The sequence below is a fragment of the Procambarus clarkii genome, chromosome 46, assembly GCF_040958095.1.
Source record: "Procambarus clarkii isolate CNS0578487 chromosome 46, FALCON_Pclarkii_2.0, whole genome shotgun sequence".
Lineage (NCBI taxonomy): Eukaryota > Metazoa > Arthropoda > Malacostraca > Decapoda > Cambaridae > Procambarus > Procambarus clarkii.
Window position 1 is genome coordinate 18,765,160 of NC_091195.1, and position 21,184 is coordinate 18,786,343.

At 38.3% G+C, this 21,184-nt stretch overlaps 1 protein-coding gene across 1 annotated transcript in view; it reads right to left on the reverse strand.

Annotated features, from left to right (window-relative positions):
* Positions 1-4,527, reverse strand: part of LOC123770491 (NFX1-type zinc finger-containing protein 1) — a 31,404-nt gene extending 26,877 nt beyond the window's left edge. The window contains exon 1 of the mRNA XM_045762416.2: positions 4,399-4,527. Coding sequence (XP_045618372.1) covers positions 4,399-4,405 — 7 coding nt within the window. The 5' untranslated portion in view covers positions 4,406-4,527. The remainder of the gene's footprint in view (positions 1-4,398) is intronic.
* Between the last annotated feature and the right edge of the window lie 16,657 nt (positions 4,528-21,184).

Consider the following 21,184-nt stretch of genomic DNA (forward strand, 5'->3'; position numbering starts at 1 on the left):
CAGCTCCTCTGTTTAAATCCCTTAACATGTTAAACAAACTCACTCCACACATTCGCTTGTGCCATTTACATGTACAAAACCCTGTTCCTAAATACAAATCCTGATCTGAAACTCTTCCTTGACAGATGTAATAGAATCACCTCACCTCACTGGGTGAGTGATTATGCCCAAAATGCTATACATGCAAGTGCCTTTACAAAAAGGTAAAATCATCCTTGCTATGAACTCTCTTAACACCCAATGTACCTTTTTGTATATAAATAAATGGGTGATCACTCATTATCACCTCATGAGAAATAAATCTCTCTCTCTGATATTCCTAGAATGAAACTAAATCAGTGCAAACACTCTATGCAAATTGAGACCTAGTCTTTGGAACTCACTCCCTGATGAATTAAAAAGCTGTCCAGCCTATGTCTTATTCTAAGGTAAAAATAAAAAAGTATATAATTTCATTCTCATAAGTTTCCAACCTAGTGCTTTAAACTTGCATTGTATCTTGTGCTGCCTAATTCCCCAATGTATATGCCTAATCCATACAACTTCATTGTAATCACTGCTATCACCTTATGTCATGGTTATGTTGAATGCAAATTTTTCTACAATGTACCTAGAAATAATCCTTAAATTATGCTACAATGTATCTGTTGACAATCCTCAAATTTTACTAAAATGCATCTATTAATTTTCTTCAATTTTTGTACAATGTGCCTGTTAACATTCTTCAGATTTTACTACAAATTACCTACTTAAAATTAACTGTTAGATTAAGGAGCTGCCTGAGAAGCTGTGTGTGTTAGTGGCTTTACAAGAATGTGAAAAAATTAATGCTATGTACTCTCATAAACCCTTGAACCTTGTATGTAAGTAAGTATCTAGGATAAATAAATTATGCTAGAATACACACAAGAATAGTGGAGAATTCGTAGGTAAGAAAAACACAATACATGAAGCCACTAATAAGCAGAGCTTTTAAGGATTAATATTATTAACTACTAGTTAGTCCTTAGCTTGCAATAAACAAAAACATGTAATTCCAAAAGTACGACCTTCACTGCTATACGCAAGTTTTACCAAGCAAGTTATGTAATAATGTATACATTTTGTAATAATACAGTATATGACTTTCAGAACGACACATCTGGGATGTTCCCGGACGCAAGTTCGAATCCTCGTCACGGCCCTTGTAGATTTGTTCTTTCAGAACGAGTTTTGAGCCAAGTGTTGATAGCATTATATAATTTCTTATAAGATGTTTACCCATTTGAAAAATTACAAATTTTCTGATGAGTTGGCCGTCACGTGCTAATTGTGTCAGGAAACAACACTAGGAAATAACAGCAGGACTTGTTTATAATAACTGTTGTCAAGAGCAAGAAACCTGTACCCACTGAAAATGCTTCTGAAACGAAGTCAATCTTGGCTAATTCTGGGCTTCTGTGAATGTAAATATTTAAAAAAAAATTATTAGCCCTAGTTTTCATCCAAGATGAGTTCTAAAGCTGTGTTCCTGCATAATGGGAGTGTTTTGCCATCAAATTCATTAGGTTATACTACCCATATGATGGAAACTTATGACGAACATGAATTAAGCACCTTTTGTGGTGCTTAAACTATGACCAACGTCAGTGGCAGCTCTGTGGCAACTTGAGGGTTGTTGCTCTTGTGATGGGTCTGCAGGGTAGATAAACAAGTAATGCTGTTTTCTTTGCGAGTAGGATAGTCACGTGACAGATTCTCACAATGTCGTGAGAGGCTCTTGGCAACTCCGTCACTGGAACTTGGGTTAAAAAAAAACAAAAAAAAAAAAACAAAAAAAAACATCCACCAGTGGTACTGTTCATTGTCTACATAAATATCCACCAAGAAGGAATACAGAATTATATGAACATGTTTGCTGATGATGCTAAGATACTAGGGAAGATAAACAAAATTTAGACGATTGTCATGCTCTTCAAGAAGACTATACACTCTCAATAAAATAATCCCAGATTGAAATTTCGGGTAAGACAGAAAATTGATTTTTTTTTTTTTTTTGGCTGATGTTTCCTTTCACCTAATGCCTCTTTTCACAAAGCAGTAAATGGTACCTAGGAAATTGTCGGCTATTGTGGGGTTGCCTCCCTGGGAGGATCAGTTGCTCCACTGCTGGAGGCATACATGCATAGCATCAATTAAAAATATAATTCAATCATAAACTCAGGATATTTTCTATTATATACCCAAAAATTTATACAAATTTGCTATACGTACATTAATTGTATGTTAACAATTCTCAACTTCATTATATGCCTGTCTGTTAGATTAAGGACCTGCACGAAATGCTATGCGTGTTAGTGGCTTTACAAGAAAGTAAAAAAACATCAATGCTATGTACTCTCATAAACCCAATGTACCTTCTTGAATATAAATAAATAATATAAATTTAAATATATATAAATAATATATATATATGACCATAGCCTATATATTAGTTTCATGGTTAGTTTCTCAAAATTAAATTATTTATTATTAAGTTATCAATGTTCCCATGGGTTAATTTCTAATGACCACCCTTCCCTGGATGATATCCAAAATTGGGTCGGTCTAATTACCACAAGCTACACAAAGCTTCCTGGCAATACGTTAGTAATGAATAAATGATATGTTAGGTTAGGCTAACCTGACATGACCTGTCCTAACTTAACCATACCTAACCTAACCGACGCTTGGATCGTCGACTTGATTTGGCGTCACCAGCTTTTTATTTTTGTCTAATTTCTTTATAAAAAGATACTTTTTCAGATTAAAATTATGTTTTTTCGTGTTGCACATTCAGCACCAACATTATAATGAGTAAATATATCACATTTATTCATTACTAACGTATTGCCAGGAAGCTTTGTGTAGCTTGTGGTAATTAGACGGAGCGCCAAAATTGTTGAATAATTACCACGATCTATTTGGCTGCTATGTGATGAGATATCAATTGAATGAGAACGTTGCCTAACTGTTTCCGCCCTGTTCAGGCATGAACCCGGGCCCCTCAAGTGTGTGCCAAGGATGTAGACTACTGTGCTACAAAATTCTTAACTATGATAAGTAGACACTTTTATGAAATACTGTGTTTCATATAATTATATCGGTCCGTCTAATTACCACAAGCTACACAAAGCTTCCTGGCAATACGTTAGTAATGAATAAATGTGATATATTTACTCATTATAATGTTGGTGCTGAATGTACAACACGAAAAAACATAATTTTAATCTGAAAAAGTATCTTTTTATAAAGAAATTAGACAAAAATAAAAAGCTGGTGACGCCAAATCAAGTCGACGATCCAAGCGTCGGTTAGGTTAGGTTAGGTTAGGTTAGGTTTGGTTAGGTTTGGTTAAGTTAGGTTAGGTTAGATTAAGTTAGGTTAGGTCAGCCTAACCTAACATATCATATTTATTCATTACTAACGTATTGCCAGGAAGCTTTCTGAAGCTTGTGTAGCTTGTGGTAATTAGATGGACCCAATTATATTTTGCAATATAACTATATATTAGTGCAATAATTATATATTATGTATATTAGGGATATATTTATACTGACCAAAGATAAATAATTGATATACTCTTTAGGAATTTTGTATTCAGCAATACTCATTTTTGTTAACTTGCTCTTAAGACCGACCAGGATTCGAACACTGGAATCTCCGATTATGAGTCGAGAAAAAACTAGTCATTCATGTTACATATTTAATGAATGTTTTCCCAATTGCTTCAATACATGCACATTATAGTAGTTGAAAGCCTTATCTTACATTATATTATAATGTATAAACAAAATAAATATAATTTATATATAATTATAATGTATAAACAACGTGACAATTGTCTATGAAAAAAAAGGTAGGAGGGTATACAAAACGTTTCAAGTTTTTTGTATAAAAACTCAACGTTGACTAACCATTATGGAAACAAATTATTTTACCATACCATACATTGAGAAGATTAACATGCACAAAATTATATATAAACATATCACAACAAGCACTTAATACATGACAAAAATATCAGATCAACCATTCACGTTGAGCGCTGCAAACGTTTTGTCCCACCCTGTACACACTCGCTCGAACAAGGGGTGTCTTTCTTGATCAATATGACCTCCTAAATTTAATATATACAAGATATTACAGTAATTACCGCCCACTGTTATCAATGAAAGGTCAATTTGGATAGTTTTTGATACATGTAAATGCTTACCCTGCATACATTAGAGAAATACAGCGAGACTAGACGACGACCACCTTCTTGCCAGACCTATAGCCTCCTAAAACTCAATATATACCTGATATTACAGTAATTACCGCCCACTGTTATCAATGAAAGGTCAATTTAGGTAGTTTTTGATACATGTAAATGCTTACCTTGCATACATTAGAGAGAGATACAGCGAGAAGACCTCCGATAACGCACAGTTCAGGCCCCACACTGAGGTCCGGCCGTCTACGGTATGGGGCCGTCTGCGGGGTGCTGAACGCGTCCGGAACGGGGCCGTCGATCGCGCACCCGGAATATACGTAGAATGTAATTATACTCGCTCAATTGGCCTTGGGTGGTTGAGCTTGAGCTCCTTGGTCCCGGCTCTGTCTTCGTCGATTTGTATAGGTGAGTATTATTAATAATACTTAATACACACACACACACACACACTATATATATATATATATATATATATATATATATATATATATATATATATATATATATATATATATATATATATATATATATGTGAAGAAATATGAATTAGTTTTCACACATTATATTGATTATGCATTTCTTTCCAAATTAGTTGAAACTAGAATACAACTTTTATTCATATGACGTATTATCTATAGATACTCCTGGTATATATATACTCATTACATTGGAATTTGTGAAAGATATATATATACCTCCCAACACTCACATACGTAGATACTCGCCCGTCACTGGCGGTAAGTCAATACCAGAAATATACTGTATGTATTTCCCCCTCTACCGTATTTCAAAGTTGTATTTTCTCATAAACTAATGCATTCTAGAGAAAAAAAATTTGATTTATAGGGGAAGGAAAACAAAAATTCCGGAGTTATTATCTATATATTTATATACAGTATAACCTTCCCCGGCAACTGTGCAGCGCTGCCAGGCGCCGTCATCATCCCCAGAGACAGTGTTGCCACATTTCACGAGATGAATAGAACTTCGTATGTCGTACTTGCATATTTTTTTTAACGTACTCTGTTATGAATTGTATATTTTAGCGATTTAACTGATGTTGAAGAACTATATATATTACTATTATTTATTAAACAGGTGGGAAATGGAATTGATTAGAATATACAGCAACAGGGCAAAACACACACATACACACACACACACACACACACACACACACACACACACACACACACACACACACACACACACACACACAAATGGAATGCATTAGGCAGTGATGTGGTGGAGGCTGACTCCATACACAGTTTCAAGTGTAAATATGACAGCCCAATAGGCTCAGGAACCTGTACACCTGTTGATTGACGGTTGAGAGGCGGGACCGAAGAGTCAGAGCTCAACCCCCGCAAGAACAACTAGGTGAGTACACACACACCTGATACTACACATCACTATATATTCGTGTCCAGAACCTGTAGCATTGAGTTAAATATTTGCTTCTCACACAAACGTGTTAAGCGACTGTTCTGGGCCACTTCTTGAACCACTTGAGATAAAAATAATTAACGTGAACCCGGAAGGTGTTGTTGGCCACATATTTAACATTCACAGGTTTTTGAAGAGTTAATATCATCATATTTTATTGTGGTAGTGGACCCCATGTCCATCCTGTGGGTGGTAATGGGCCTCATACCCATCCTGTGGGTGGTAGTGGACCCCATACCCATCCTGTGGGTGGTAGTGGACCCCATACCCATCCTGTGGGTGGTAGTGGACCCCATACCCATCCTGTGGGTGGTAGTGGACCCCATACCCATCCTGTGGGTGGTAGTGGACCCCATACCCATCCTGTGGGTGGTAGTGGACCCCATACCCATCCTGTGGGTGGTAGTGGACCCCATACCCATCCTGTGGGTGGTAGTGGACCCCATACCCATCCTGTGGGTGGTAGTGGACCCCCATACCCATCCTGTGGGTGGTAGTGGTCCCCATACCCATCCTGTGGGCTGTAGAGGAAAAGGTTAAAGACACACAATGGGCTCAAGAACTGATCCCCAACATTTATTTATATACAAGAAAGTACAATCTATTATGTACCTGTTAAAATTTTTCAATTTTCCTAGAAATTACCTGCTTAAAATTATATGTTAGATTAAGGACCTGCCCGAAACGCTATGCATATTAGTGGCTTTACAAGAATGTAAAAACATCAATGCTATGTATTCTCATAACCCAATGGGCCTTCTTTTATATAAATAAATAAATAAATGGTTAAACATATTTGGCCCTGGCCGTCTGTGGATGGGTGACCGAGAGGGATATCTTTTCCTTGGCTTGGATGACTTAGATAAACCTACTAAGCTTCTCGTTCCCAATAGTTACAGCCTTACAAGTTGACTCGACAAGGTAGCAGCCATTTGCAGCCTGCAATGAAATGGAATAAATTACGATTTGATATACCTATCTGAAAATTTATATGCCTAACTGAAAATTACTCAAGTCTTACCTGCTACGTTCTCTGTTAAGAAACGTAGTTTAAAGAAAACGTTATTATAGGTAACTCTTTTATTTTAATATTTTTACTGATAGATGTTGCCAGTTTCTGTACCATTGAACAGTTGTTGTATCGAGTGAGTCGACCTATAAGAACAGAGTGAAATGCTAGTAATTGCTAGTAATCAGACGCTTTATAAAACATACTTATACTGGAGCTACTAAATAACGGCCGTAAACATATTTTGAATTTATAAAATGTTAAAATTATCATCCGAGTGCAATATTTTAAACGAATCTTTCTGGGTAAAATTTGGTATTATGAATGAATTAAGGAAAGTTAATGAAACAACGTGAACATAGAGTAACTCTGCTGGGTTGTGAAATACAGCTGGAAAAAGATTATCAGGGCAAATGGGGGGGGGGAGGGGTTATCTTGAGATGATTTCGGGGCTTTAGTGTCCCCGCGGCCCGGTCCTTGACCAGGCCTCCACCCCCAGGAAGCAGCCCGTGACAGCTGACTAACTCCCAGGTACCTATTTACTGCTAGGTAACAGGAGGCATTCAGAGCGAAAGAAACTTTGCCCATTTGTTTCTGCCTGGTGCGGGAATCGAACCCACAGAATTAAGAGTCCTGTGCACTATCCACCAGGCTACCAGGCCCCCCCCCCCCTAGGTGAATACACTGCCAGTGCCGTACACAAGCACAGACGGGTTCATTCTCGATTCTTAGTCGGGAGTCCTGGGTTGGAATCCGGGACGAGAGAGAGAGAGAGAGAGTGGTTGGGCACGTTTCCTAATGTTTAATGGATCTGTTCGCCTAGTAGTCAGTAGGTATCCGGGAGTTAGTTAACAGGTGTGAGAGTTTGACATCCTGGGAACTGGTCACTAGTCCCTCTCTTTCCCGCCAAAAACCAAAACCAAAAAAAATGAATATTGTCCAAATATAGTAATATATAAGTATTATAAAATAATTATATATATAATATAAAGCATATTATAAAAGCAAAATATTATAAAAGCATAATTTAATAAAAATATAATATGAAAATATATTACAAAAATATTATAAAAACATAATATATTTCACACGGGAGACATCTCTCGTCACGCAGGGTGCAGTCGCACCTCCACAGATCTCCAGTATCATCTATTAATACTGGTAATGGCTCAAAAGGGCCACCTCCTACGGGCTATTCATGCCCGTGCCACCTTTTGAGTGGCTTAATCTTCATCAATCAATCAACCAATAATAATATATAAGGCACTACGGGCTCACCATACCCCGTGTTACTTGGAACTTTGTTCCAGGAAGCGAATCTTTAACAACATAATAATATATAAATATTGCATATTATATAAGTGTAATACAATAAAAATATAATATAAAAGTATAATAAAAATTGCAATATATATAAATTTTATATATTGTGGAAATTAGATACACATACCTAACTGTGTAGTTATGCAAGCTATTCAGTAATGTTAAGTAAATAACTTTCATGCAAAATCTACAGCTCTGTTCAGCACAACTGGGTTTGGTCGGCTCTGGATTGGTGACAGACTAACTCGGCCTCACCCTAAATGAACAATCCTATGCTTATCATGCACACTCATAGGCCTAATTTAGTGACTATACAAGGCCTAAAAAAAGGTATGTTTGATTAACTTTTTTTGTGCGGGCGTTCTGGGGAGGGGGGGGGGGGGGAAAGGATGTTGTTGTTAAAGATTCGCTACCTGGAACAAAAAGTTCCAAGTAGCACGGGCTATGGTGAGCCCGTAACTTGAAAGGAACAGTTTATGTTGTGTACTTCCAAATATGTACTAACTATAGATAGTATTTATTTTTAGATAACGGCTTGTCATAAACAGAGCGGAGGGTGGATTAATGAGAGTGAGCGAGCGATCAATCGCTGGATTGAGCGATCATTATTTCAATCTGGAAAACGAGACACAACCCCCCTCTCCCCCCAAAAAAAATGTGTACACTATAATTAATAATATCCATCTTGAGGTTATCTTGAGATGATTTCGGGGCTTTAGTGTCCTCGCGGCCCGGTCCTCGACCAGGCCTCCACCCCCAGGAAGCAGCCCGTGACAGCTGACTAACACCCAGGTACCTATTTTACTGCTAGGTAACAGGGGCATAGGGTGAAAGAAACTCTGCCCATTGTTTCTCGCTGGCGCCTGGGATCGAACCCGATACCACAGGATCACAAGTCCAGCGTGCTGTCCGCTCGGCCGACTAGCTTCATAAAGAATAATAATTTCAATAACGAGAATAACAATATATTTGATGATGCCAATACCAACATTAACACTAATTTACCGAGGAAGATCTATCCAAACTCCTAACACGCATAAATCACAATAGCGTGATGCATCACTGAACAAATCCACAAGGGCCGTGACGAGGATTGGAACCTACGTCCGAGAGCATCCCAGACGCTGCCTTAATCGACTGAGCTACGACATGGTCAAAAAAAAAGTTGATCCAAACTCCACCTGCCTCTTGGTCGGGTCGACGCCAGGGCCAATCAGCCGTGATAGATGAGATGTTTGTGGCCGCCTCAGAGATCGTCAGCGTCGCACGGCCGCCGTGGCTCAAGGGGGTAATTTGGCATCACGTCAGCCTCTTCCCGGGTTCGAGTTTGTCAAGGAGCAGCCGTGATGACACTGGTATTGATGGATGATGATTGTTAGATGATCACGGGCTGACGGATTGTGATGAGCAGGTGGGATAATATAGGATTACAGGTCGGGATTGGAAGTGGTTAGTATGTCGGTCTGTAGTTGTGGTGGCAATATTCTCTTTGATTCCTCACTACGTACTAAATACAGAGTACTAACCTAACCAGAACTGTACCAACCCAAGCAACCCACTTAACCTAATCAACCCTCGCATCGAAAACGGACATTTGCGAGCCGCTGCTTTTCATACTACTTTAAAATGTGATCGTGAGAGACCTTAACTTACGAAATGAGTCGTTCTGGTTGACAGGACGACAAGTTTTCGGTGGTTCTTGATGATTTGTGTGATTAAAATGGTGGTTGAAATAGTGGCAGTGGCCGTCCACCTAATATAACGTAGCTTCTTGACTTGTAGTTTACTAAAGGCCAAAAACTATCATACTGAAAATTGGTAGATACTTGCGAAATTGACATACCGTCCCGTTTTCTGTTCGTGGGTCCTCTAGTAGGTAAGGATAAGGGGGAACTTTAGTACGATAGTTTCTTGATGTTGGGAACGATAATGTGTGTGGAGTGCCTAGCGGGAAGGGAATGACGGTGATTAAGGGTTAGAAATAGCTTCGGAGGCTGTTAAGATGAGGAGCCTTCTTTTGGCGAATGAGAGGAGGAGGAAGACGAGTATGTGCTGTCTGTTTAATTAATTTGCAGCAGAGGGCAGCGCCACTCATCCTGTGAGTGAACACGCCGCCATAGTGACAGTATTGGGCAGCGCCACTCATCCTGTGAGTGGACACACCGCCATAGTGACAGTATTGGGCAGCGTCACTCATCCTGTGAGTGGACACACCGCCATAGTGACAGTATTGGGCAGCGTCACTCATCCTGTGAGTGGACACACCGCCATAGTGACAGTATTGGGCAGCGTCACTCATCCTGTGAGTGGACACACCGCCATAGTGACAGTATTGGGCAGCGTCACTCATCCTGTGAGTGGACACACCGCCATAATGACAGTATTGGGCAGCGTCACTCATCCTGTGAGTGGACACACCGCCATAGTGACAGTATTGGGCCTTAATAATCCTCTAGGGGTTGATAGGTCTTAACACCTTTAGAGGTTAATAGGCTTTAATAACCCTCCAGAGGTTGATAGGCCTAAAACCCAACACTAAACCATTTAAATTACTTTGACTTAACACACAGTACTTTCCCTATCTGCCCTACATTTCTCTCTCTGAATTGCTTTCCTTTTTCTCTTTTCGGATATTCTTAGTTATTGAGTTAAGTTTCTTAATCTTGGTTCCAGTATTGTATTTCATCAAAATTATACTAGTTTTTATTTAGATAAATTTTAATTTATGCAAAAATTTGTATGAATTTTTCTGCCAAACAAATTCTGTGCTAATTTTCTACGGAAATTTTAATCACAATTTTGATGAATTGGTAATTAATGAATTCTAAAAAAATAAAATAAAAATAAACAAGATATTTATTACAAATTCTGTGATGATCACCCTCACTGTCACTATCTCGGACTCATAAGTCACTCGATCTCATTTTCTTATAGAAGGTTACTTCCTCCTTCATTCTTAGACTGGCGCGCGCTAGGGAGTCGAGGAGTCACCATATTGAACGAATGATGGCCGAAAGGCGGGGCTTAGGAGCAGATGCTCGACCTAGCAAGCACAACTAGCTGTATACAACTTTGACAATACACACATACATATACACAGTTTCAAATGTAGATATGATAGAGAACCCAGTAGGCTCAGGAATCTATACACCAGTTGATTGACGGTTGAGAGGCGGGACCAAAGAGCCAGAGCTCAACCCCTCGCAAGCACAACTACGTGAGTACACACACACACACACACACACACACACGCACACGCACACGTAGCATTTCATATAATCTCTGAAGTTGTAATTAACACTGAAGGGTTTTGGTGATTAAGAGAGTTCCTTCTCATGAGATATGAAAGTTAGGAGCTGCTTTTTACAAACCCAGACCAAGCATTTAGCTCCATGTTAAAGTTGCTCTACGAGCGTATTAGATGCAAGGTGCCGTATTGCAAACAAATCAAACTGGAGCCATCTTAGAGCCAAAACCCTCGTTTGCTTATATGGTTTGATCTGTAGACGATCAGTTGTGAGAAGCCTATACAAACTGCATGAAGAATGTGTAGTCACTGTGATGGCGGCTGACCGTCTTGTGTTATAACTGACGTACTCTTCTTTTACGGGCTATTCATGCCCGTGCCACCTCTTGGGTGGCTTAATCATAATCAATCATCAATCGTCCTCCTCTTCTTTTGCTAAATTCTCACTAGCTTTGGACTATCTTATTTTATGATTTCCCTACTTCTAGTTACTCAGTATATATTTACTTTACGATTCTAGTTCATACCTCTTTAGATAATGTAAAATAATCAAGAGAATATTTATAATATATGTAGTTAAAAATTTTTGCTGTTATAAAAGTACCGTAACAAAATCAGAAGACAACAAAAATATATATTTAAAATTTTATGAAAATAATAAAAGTATGATTATTTATACAATTTTGAAATTTATTTTAAAGCGACTTAAACTTTATTTAAATATTTCTATTTAATTTCATTTTACCAAACTTCTAATATAATATTGTAAACTATTTTAGTAATTTTATTCAAATTACACAAACATATACAAAATTTTCATAAAAGATTGCTTTCAATTTTCAGCTTAAATGTAGATTTTCCACATTTTGTAATGATAATAATTTTGTTACATTACGCCCGTTATCATTTTGTAAGTTACACCAATACCACATATAGAGAGAGAGAGCAATTGAAGAGTGAGTCTTCAACTGCTTCTAGGACAGACGGACTCAAACGACTCTATGCTTTCCATATCGTTGGTTAAAGGCGCTCTAGAACGCTGGAAACTACATCCTGATGGCCAGAGATGTTCCAGAGATTTCAGGTTTTTGCAGCTGTCTGCTGATCTTAATGGCAGGTCTGGAACGAGTGGTTCTGGAAGCGTTATGCTGGAATACATGATGTTTAGATACATGGGACTGGAATACTTGCGACTAGAAAACAGGGTGCAGGTGAACTGGGGACTTGGAGAATATGGGGCTTGAGAACAGGTTGCAAGAGAACAGGGGACTAGATAACCGGGGGCTGGATAACGGGGGGCTCACACCCTTACTTACCTTCTCACCCTCATAAACTCTGAAGTTGTAATTAACACTGAAGGGTTTTGGTGATTAAGAGAGTTCCTTCTCATGTGATATGAAAGTTAGGAGCTGCTTTTTACAGACCCAGACCAAGCATTTAGTTCCACGGTAAAGTTGCTCTACGAGCGTATTAGATGCAAGGTGCCGTATTGCAAACAATTCAAACTGGAGCCATCTTAGAGCCAAAACCCTTATTTGTTTATATGGTTTGATCTGTAGACAATCAGCTGTGAGAAGCCTATACAAACTGCATGAATACTGTGTATTCAGTGTGTGTTGGCGGCTGACCGTCTTGCGTTATAATTGACGTCCTCGTCTTCTTATGCTTAATTCTCACTAGCTATTTATCTATCTTATTTCATAATATTTCTGATTCTATCTACTTTAGATATTTTGACTTACTTTCCTATTGCATATTTCATTAGAATATATAAAACGAACATGAAAATATTTATAATGCAACTATTTAAAAATTTTTTTGAATCATTCCAAGATGATATAAAATCCAAAAAGACAATTACTATATATTTTAAATATCATGAAAATAATAATAATTATTTTTATATATACAATTTCTATAAAGTTTTGTAAGAAACGTTAAATTTTATGAAATACTTGCATTTATTTAAATTTTACCAAATTCTTATCAAAACCATTTGAAAAATATACTAATTTTATTCAAATTACATAAAAAAATACATAATTCTTGTAAAGAATTGTTTTAAATTTTTAACATAAATGGAGATTTATCATTTTGTGATATATAATCATAATTTTGCTACATTACGCCTGTTATCATTTTGTAAATTGTTCCCATACCACATGCAATTGATTGATGAAGATGAAGCCACCCAAAAGGTGGCACGGGCATGAATAGAACATAAGAACATAAGAACAAAGGTAACTGCAGAAGGCCTATTGGCCCATACGAGGCAGCTCCTATTCTATAACCACCCAATCCCACTCATATACTTGTCCAACCCGTGCTTGAAACAATCGAGGGACCCCACCTCCACAATGTTACGCGGCAATTGGTTCCACAAATCAACAACCCTGTTACTGAACCAGTATTTACCCAAGTCTTTCCTAAATCTAAACTTATCCAATTTATATCCATTGTTTCGTGTTCTGTCCTGTGTTGATACTTTTAATACCCTATTAATATCCCCCCGGTTATGTCCATTCATCCACTTGTAAACCTCTATCATGTCACCCCTAACTCTTCGCCTTTCCAGTGAATGCAACTTAAGCTTTGTTAATCTTTCTTCATATGAAAGATTTCTAATTTGGGGAATTAACTTAGTCATCCTACGCTGGACACGTTCAAGTGAATTTATATCCATTCTATAATATGGCGACCAAAACTGAACTGCATAATCTAAATGGGGCCTAACTAGAGCCAATAGCTCGTAAGTGGTGGCCATTTTGAGCCATTACCAGTATCAAGAGCTGATACTGGAGATCTGTGGAGGCGCGACTGCACCCTGCGTGACGGGAGATGTCTCCCGTCAACAAGATTATGATGATGATTGATGAAGATTAAGCCACCCAAAAGGTGGCACGGGCATGAATAGCCCGTAAGTGGTGGCCATTTTGAGCCATTACCAGTATCAAGAGCTGATACTGGAGATCTGTGGAGGCGCGACTGCACCCTGCGTGACGGGAGATGTCTCCCGGACCAAGTGGTGACCAGATGGAGGCCATGAGGATTGATTGATTGATGAAGATTAAGCCACCCAAGAGGTGGCACGGGCACGAATAGCCCGTAAGTGGTGGCCCTTTCGAGCCATTACCAGTATTAATAGATGATACTGGAGATCTGTGGAGGTGCGACTGCACCCTGCGTGACGGGAGATGTCTCCCGTCAACAAGATTAAGATTGATGAAGATTAAGCCACCCAAGAGGTGGCACGGGCATGAATAGCCCGTAAGTGGTGGCCCTTTCGAGCCATTACCAGTATCAAAAGATGATACTGGAGATCTGTGGAGGCGCAACTGCACCCTGCGTGACGGGAGATGTCTCCCGGACCAAGTGGTGACCAAATGGTGAACAAGATTACAAGACCTTGTGTTTATAAATCTGGCAAAGCGCCTCACTTGGCGTTCGTCATTAAACGTCCGGGTGATTATACTGCCAAGGAATGTCCAAGCTTCATAATGCTCAATTATCCTGGCTCCTGGGAACTGTGGCCTGGATTGTATGTCATTAATATCCATACTATAAACATCTCAACGTCGTCTGTAATGAGATGAGTTAGTTTTGCTAACTTAAGAATATATTTAGGATTAATGAGATCTGCTTTACTTAAAGTTTACTGTTCTTTACTGTTTCTCTAGGTTCTATAAGTACTTCTAATAGGCGTCTCTCTCTGATATATAAGCAGTTATATAGAATTGTACCATTATTAATATTCATCCTGTGATTAAAATCCAAAATGGTTAACAATTGCATTATTCATATCAAATTTTGCTACTGTTTTTTTGTTTGTTTAACATAAGAAGAACATAAGAACAAAGGTAACTGCAGAAGGCCTATTGGCCCATACGAGGCAGCTCCTATTCTATAACCACCCAATCCCACTCATATACTTGTCCAACCCGTGCTTGAAACAATCGAGGGACCCCACCTCCACAATGTTACGCGGCAATTGGTTCCACAAATCAACAACCCTGTTACTGAACCAGTATTTACCCAAGTCTTTCCTAAATCTAAACTTATCCAATTTATATCCATTGTTTCGTGTTCTGTCCTGTGTTGATACTTTTAATACCCTATTAATATCCCCCCGGTTATGTCCATTCATCCACTTGTAAACCTCTATCATGTCACCCCTAACTCTTCGCCTTTCCAGTGAATGCAACTTAAGCTTTGTTAATCTTTCTTCATATGAAAGATTTCTAATTTGGGGAATTAACTTAGTCATCCTACGCTGGACACGTTCAAGTGAATTTATATCCATTCTATAATATGGCGACCAAAACTGAACTGCATAATCTAAATGGGGCCTAACTAGTCTAAATGGGGCCTAACTAGTTTACATCCACTGCTTTCAGTAAACCACGACCCACATATGATATATTGACACCATTATAATTAATAACATAAACACCATTACTTAGTGTTCGTATTGCCATTATCAACGTGACCATTGCCGCCTCTACACCCCATTACCTTAGCTAACACCATTCCCGCTGCTATCATCATCAATCATCATTTAACAAAACCATTTTTCTATTATTGTCTAGAATCAATAATTTTTTTAATTGTTTTTAATTAGTTTATTGGTAATATGGTTGGTTTTACTGACTAGAAACTCAAGCGAACATAAATGGAACGCTTTGAGGAAAAGACCAAAGATTTCATTAATGAATATAGTATATAGAAATTGGTATATATAGGTATTAATGTATATAGGTATTAGTGTGCGTGTTTTTTGACGATAAACAGCGATACTGAAAGTACCTATCCCCCCCTCCCCCCTCCCATTCTGTGTGTGTGTGTGTGTGTGTGTGTGTGTGTGTGTGTGTGTGTGTGTGTGTCACACACAAGATTTACGTTCAATTGTACAAATAAACCCAAAATTTCTTTAACCTAAAATCATTACACAAATTACAAATAATTAATATACAAATTATTTGAAGTCAAATTAACAAAAATAATTACATACATTAGGATGTTGGGAACAAATACGAACACAGGCGCATGAACACACATGAAACATAATGAAGACCCTTCGACGATTCCCGGAAGGAGACTGACCACCAATGGGGATTTATAGACGATCTGCAGCTCGTTATCGTTCATTTCCCTAAGTTTACGATCGCCCACGCAGCGCATACTAATGCTGTGAGAGAGTCTTCAATTGCTTCCAGGACAGACGGACTGGAACGCTGGAAACCAACTCTTTGGAAAGCATAAAGGCGCTCAAGAACGCTGGAAACTACATCCCGAAGGCCAGAGATTCTATGTTTTTGCAGCTGTCTGCTGATTTTGATGGCATGTCTGGAACGAGTGGTTCTGGAACATTATGCTGGAATACATGATGATTGGAGTACATGGGACTGGAGAACATATGGCTTGAGAACAGGTTGCTAGCGAAGAGGGGACTGGATATTGCGGTTGGATATCAGGGAGCTGGAGAACGGGGGGCTTGAGAACAGGGGACTGGATAACGAGGTTGGAGAATAGTGGGCTGGATAACAGAGATACGAAGAACAGGGGACCGGATAACCGGGGGCTGGATAACAGGGGCCTGGATAACGGGGGCGCTCACACCCCCTCTTACCTTTTCACTCTCATAATCTCTGAAGTTGTAATTAACACTGAAGGGTTTTGGTGATTAAGAGAGTTCCTTCTCATGTGATATGAAAGTTAGGAGCTGCTTTTTACAGACCCAGACCAAGCATTTAGTTCCACGTTAAAGTTGCTCTACGAGCGTATTAGATGCAAAGTGCCGTATTGCAAACAAATCAAACTGGAGCCATCTTAGAGCCAAAACCCTCGTTTGTTTATATGGTTTGATCTGTAGACGATCAGTTGTGAGAAGCCTATACAAACTGCATGAAGAATGTGTAGTCACTGTGATGGCGGCTGACCGTCTTGTGTTATAACTGACGTCCTGTAACGTCCATTTCTTCTCTTGCTAAATTCTCACTAGCTTTTGATCTATCATATTTTATAATTTTTCTGATTCTATTTACTTTTCTATTGCATATTTCATTAGAAAATGTAAAAGGAACATGAGAAGCTTTATAATATAACGCGCACAATTCAAAAAATTTTAGAAACTTAATCAATATATAATAAATTTTAAGGACAATTAATATATATATTTTGAATTTTAAGAAAATAATAAAAGTTGCTTTATTTATATAATATCTAAATACATATCAAGTATATTTAAATTTTATTAAACATTTTTATTTAAGTTTATCAAATTCTCTAATACTTTTAACAAGTTTTTTCTAATTTTATAAAATTACACAAATATATACATAATTTTCATATAACTTTCAATCATAAAGGATTGCTTTCAGTTTTCAGCTGCAATGTAGATTTTCATTTTGTAATATATAATAATAATTTTGTTACATTACGCCCGTTATTATCAATTTGTAAATTACTCCAATATTGACTCTCATAGAGAGAGAGAGAGCAATTGAAGAGAATTTTCAACTGCTACCAGGACAGACTGACTCTAACGCTGGAAACCAACTCTGGAAAGCATAACGGCGCTCTAGAACGCTGGAAACTACATCCTGAAGGCCAGAGAGGTTCCAGAGATTTCATGTTTTTGCAGCTGTCTGCTAATCTTCATGGCAGGTCTGGAACGAGTGGTTCTGGAACATTATGCTGGAATACACAATGTTTGGATACATGTGACTGGAAAACAGGAGACTGGGGAAAAACAGGAGACTGGGGAAAAACAGGAGACTGGGGAAAAACAGGAGACTGGGGAAAAACAGGAGACTGGGGAAAAACAGGAGACTGGGGAAAAACAGGAGACTGGGGAAGTGGATGCCTGGAAAGTGGATGACTGGAAAACAGGAGACTGGAGAGATGTGGACTGGAAAGTAGAGGATTTGAAAGTGGGGAACTGGAAATCATGATGGAAACTGTAATACTGGAAACACTGAACTTAAATATGCTGCACAGAGAGTTCATTCCTGCTGACATAAAGCTAGTTACATATGTTTAAGGAAATGCACAGAGGGCAATCACATATATACAACCACATGTAAAGTCGGGCTGAAAAGTGCTAATTTCACATTTAAGATGCTTTCTATTAGTATAAATACAGAAATTTATATTTTAATTTAAAAATAACTGGTAATTTGATCATAATTGTTATGTTTCCGACGACCTGATGAATTCAGCTTAGATGCATATGTAACAGCTTTCAGAGAGTAACACAATAGATTTCATAAAATACGACCCTAAGGCTGCTATATATTTATTGAAACGCAAGTTTCAGCTCCTTTAAAAAGAATTACAGCCAAATTTCTCATCGTTTTAAGATATAGTAAAGACCAAATTTATGTAACCTCGGTTACTGATAATGTATTAAAGGAATTATATATATATATATATATATATATATATATATATATATATATATATATATATATATATATATATATATATATATATATAATGCATTTTTTTAACAACTTTGTTAAATATTTTTCAGTTTCATGAGAAATTAATATGCCTCCAGAGGTTGATAGGCTTTAATAACCCTCCAGAAGTTGATAGGCCTTAATAACCCTCCAGAGGTTAATAGACCTTAATAACCCTCCAGAGATTGATAGGCTTTAATAACCCTCCAGAGGTTGATAGGCTTTAATAACCCTGCATAGGATAATAGGCCATAATAAGCCTCCATAGACTGATAGGCCTTAATAGCCAGCCATAGATTTATAGGCCTTAATAGACAGCCATAGATTTATAGGCCTTAATATCCCTCCAGAAGTTTGTAGGCCTTAAACACCCTCCTGGGATTAATAGGCTATATACCCATCACCAAGTGTTACATCATTATATCTTCTAACACACTCATACTGGGGGGGGGGGAGCTCTCTGTACCAGAATTCTTCAGATGACAACTATCTGTCTGTTCAGCTCGTGTAAACTCGCATCAAAGCATCAATAATTTCTCCCCCATCGCAAATTTGCGCATCTTTCTCCTGGGCCTGACAGCCGAGTGGACAGCGCTTCGGATTCGTAGTCCTGAGGTTCCGGGTTCTTTCCCGAAATACTCTCACTGCAGCATCCTTTTCTCTCGTTTTTCTCTGTCGTCAGTCCGGAATAAAATGCTTTAGGGCTGATTTGCTTTCCATCTGTTGTCATTTACGTGTTGTGGAGTACTACCAAATGTTTCCCTCATTGATTGAGCTAAATTTCAGGGACCGTCTGTGGTTTTCTGGGACCGTCTGGGGCTTTCAAGGACCTTAAGGTCCGTCTGGGTCTTTCTGGGACCGTCTGTGGCTTATAGGATTCGTCTTGTACGTTCAAAAATCGTCCGTGGAGCTCAATATCACAATCCCTTTTTATAATCTCCCTAAGGTTACGCACTTGGAATGGACAACTTCTGCATTTGTTCTAACGTACTCAATAAATAACTAGGTGTCATAATAACAAACACATTGAGGAAATACTTTATTTGCTTAGATTGGATGTAGATAGAACCATCGTGGAATATGCCAGAAGACTCATTGTAGATATTATGCTCTCAGATGCTCCTCTTATCCACTGTTCTCTTTATCCAAGTCTCTTAGGCTTCTGCCATCCCGTTCTCTCTCTCTCTCTCTCTCTCTCTCTCTCTCTCTCTCTCTCTCTCTCTCTCTCTCTCTCTCTCTCTCTCTCTCTCTCTCTCTCTCTCAAGCTTCTTCTTCTGCCTCTCTCTCTTAGGCTTCTTCCCTGCCTCTTTCTCTTAGGCTTCTTCCCTGCCTCTTTCTCTTAGGCTTCTTCCCTGCCTCTTTCTCTTAGGCTTCTTCCCTGTCTCTTTTTCTTAGGCTTCCTCCCTTCCTCTCTCTCCTAGGCTTCTTCCCTCCTTATTTTTTAGGCTTCCTCTCTCTCTCCCTCCATCCTACTCATTCACTTCCGTGTTTCAATCACCTCAACCTGCTGTTAGAACAATGAAACATAACTGAAGTTTCAGTGAAACATTTGTTATAGAAGCCAGAGGTATTCGCCTCTCAACGTGTTCCCCAATGTTCATATAGTCACACAGTTACATTTGTATTAATGTTATATCAGTTTGGATTTTTATTTTTTATTTAAGAAATTCGCAAGGAAATCAATTTCGATATTATGCTTAGACAATTACCATTAAATGAAATTGCAGCTGTATTGGAATTATCAAAAACAAATATCAAAGTTCTGTTATTGCATTTGTAATGGTAAAATCTTGGCTTAATAATATGCAAATTAAGGAGCATAGGAATGCAATATACATACAACTGCAATGGAACGAGTAATTATGATAATTCTGCGATAATGAAATTATTATTATTCATGTTTGCAGACAAAATGTTGAAGGAATATAATTACGTAAATCTATAACGGTCTCTGATATTTTGTTTCGCAAACATAAGCGTCCATCAACCTGTTCTCTTACAAAGAACGTCGCATTTCGCTCGTATGTGTTTCCTAAGGCCAAAAATTGTCGTACAAGAAAATGGAAGCAGTTCGTGAAAGTGACGGACAGTCCCGTTTTCTGTTTTGGGTCCTCTGGTAGGTTAGGAGAGGACACTTTCGCATAACGTATTTTATTTTGACGTAAAAATCCCCAGAGCCAAAGATCTGCTAAAAATCACAGCGGCTCGCAAAATTGAAGTGATGTTCCGTTTTCAATTCGTGTGTCCGCGGGTTAGGTTAAGCCCAACACCCAACCCAAAATTAAATCCCCATCGTTGTAACTACTGTAGCGTCCACAATGCTAGTTCAACTATCGTAGCAAGAGACACAGTTGAAAAAAAAGTTATACATCAAGGAAATATCCTGACAATTACATGGTTGAAAGATATGGCAATTAAAAGACGCTTATAAGAAATTCTCCATTGAACCAAATCAGTAATTGAGG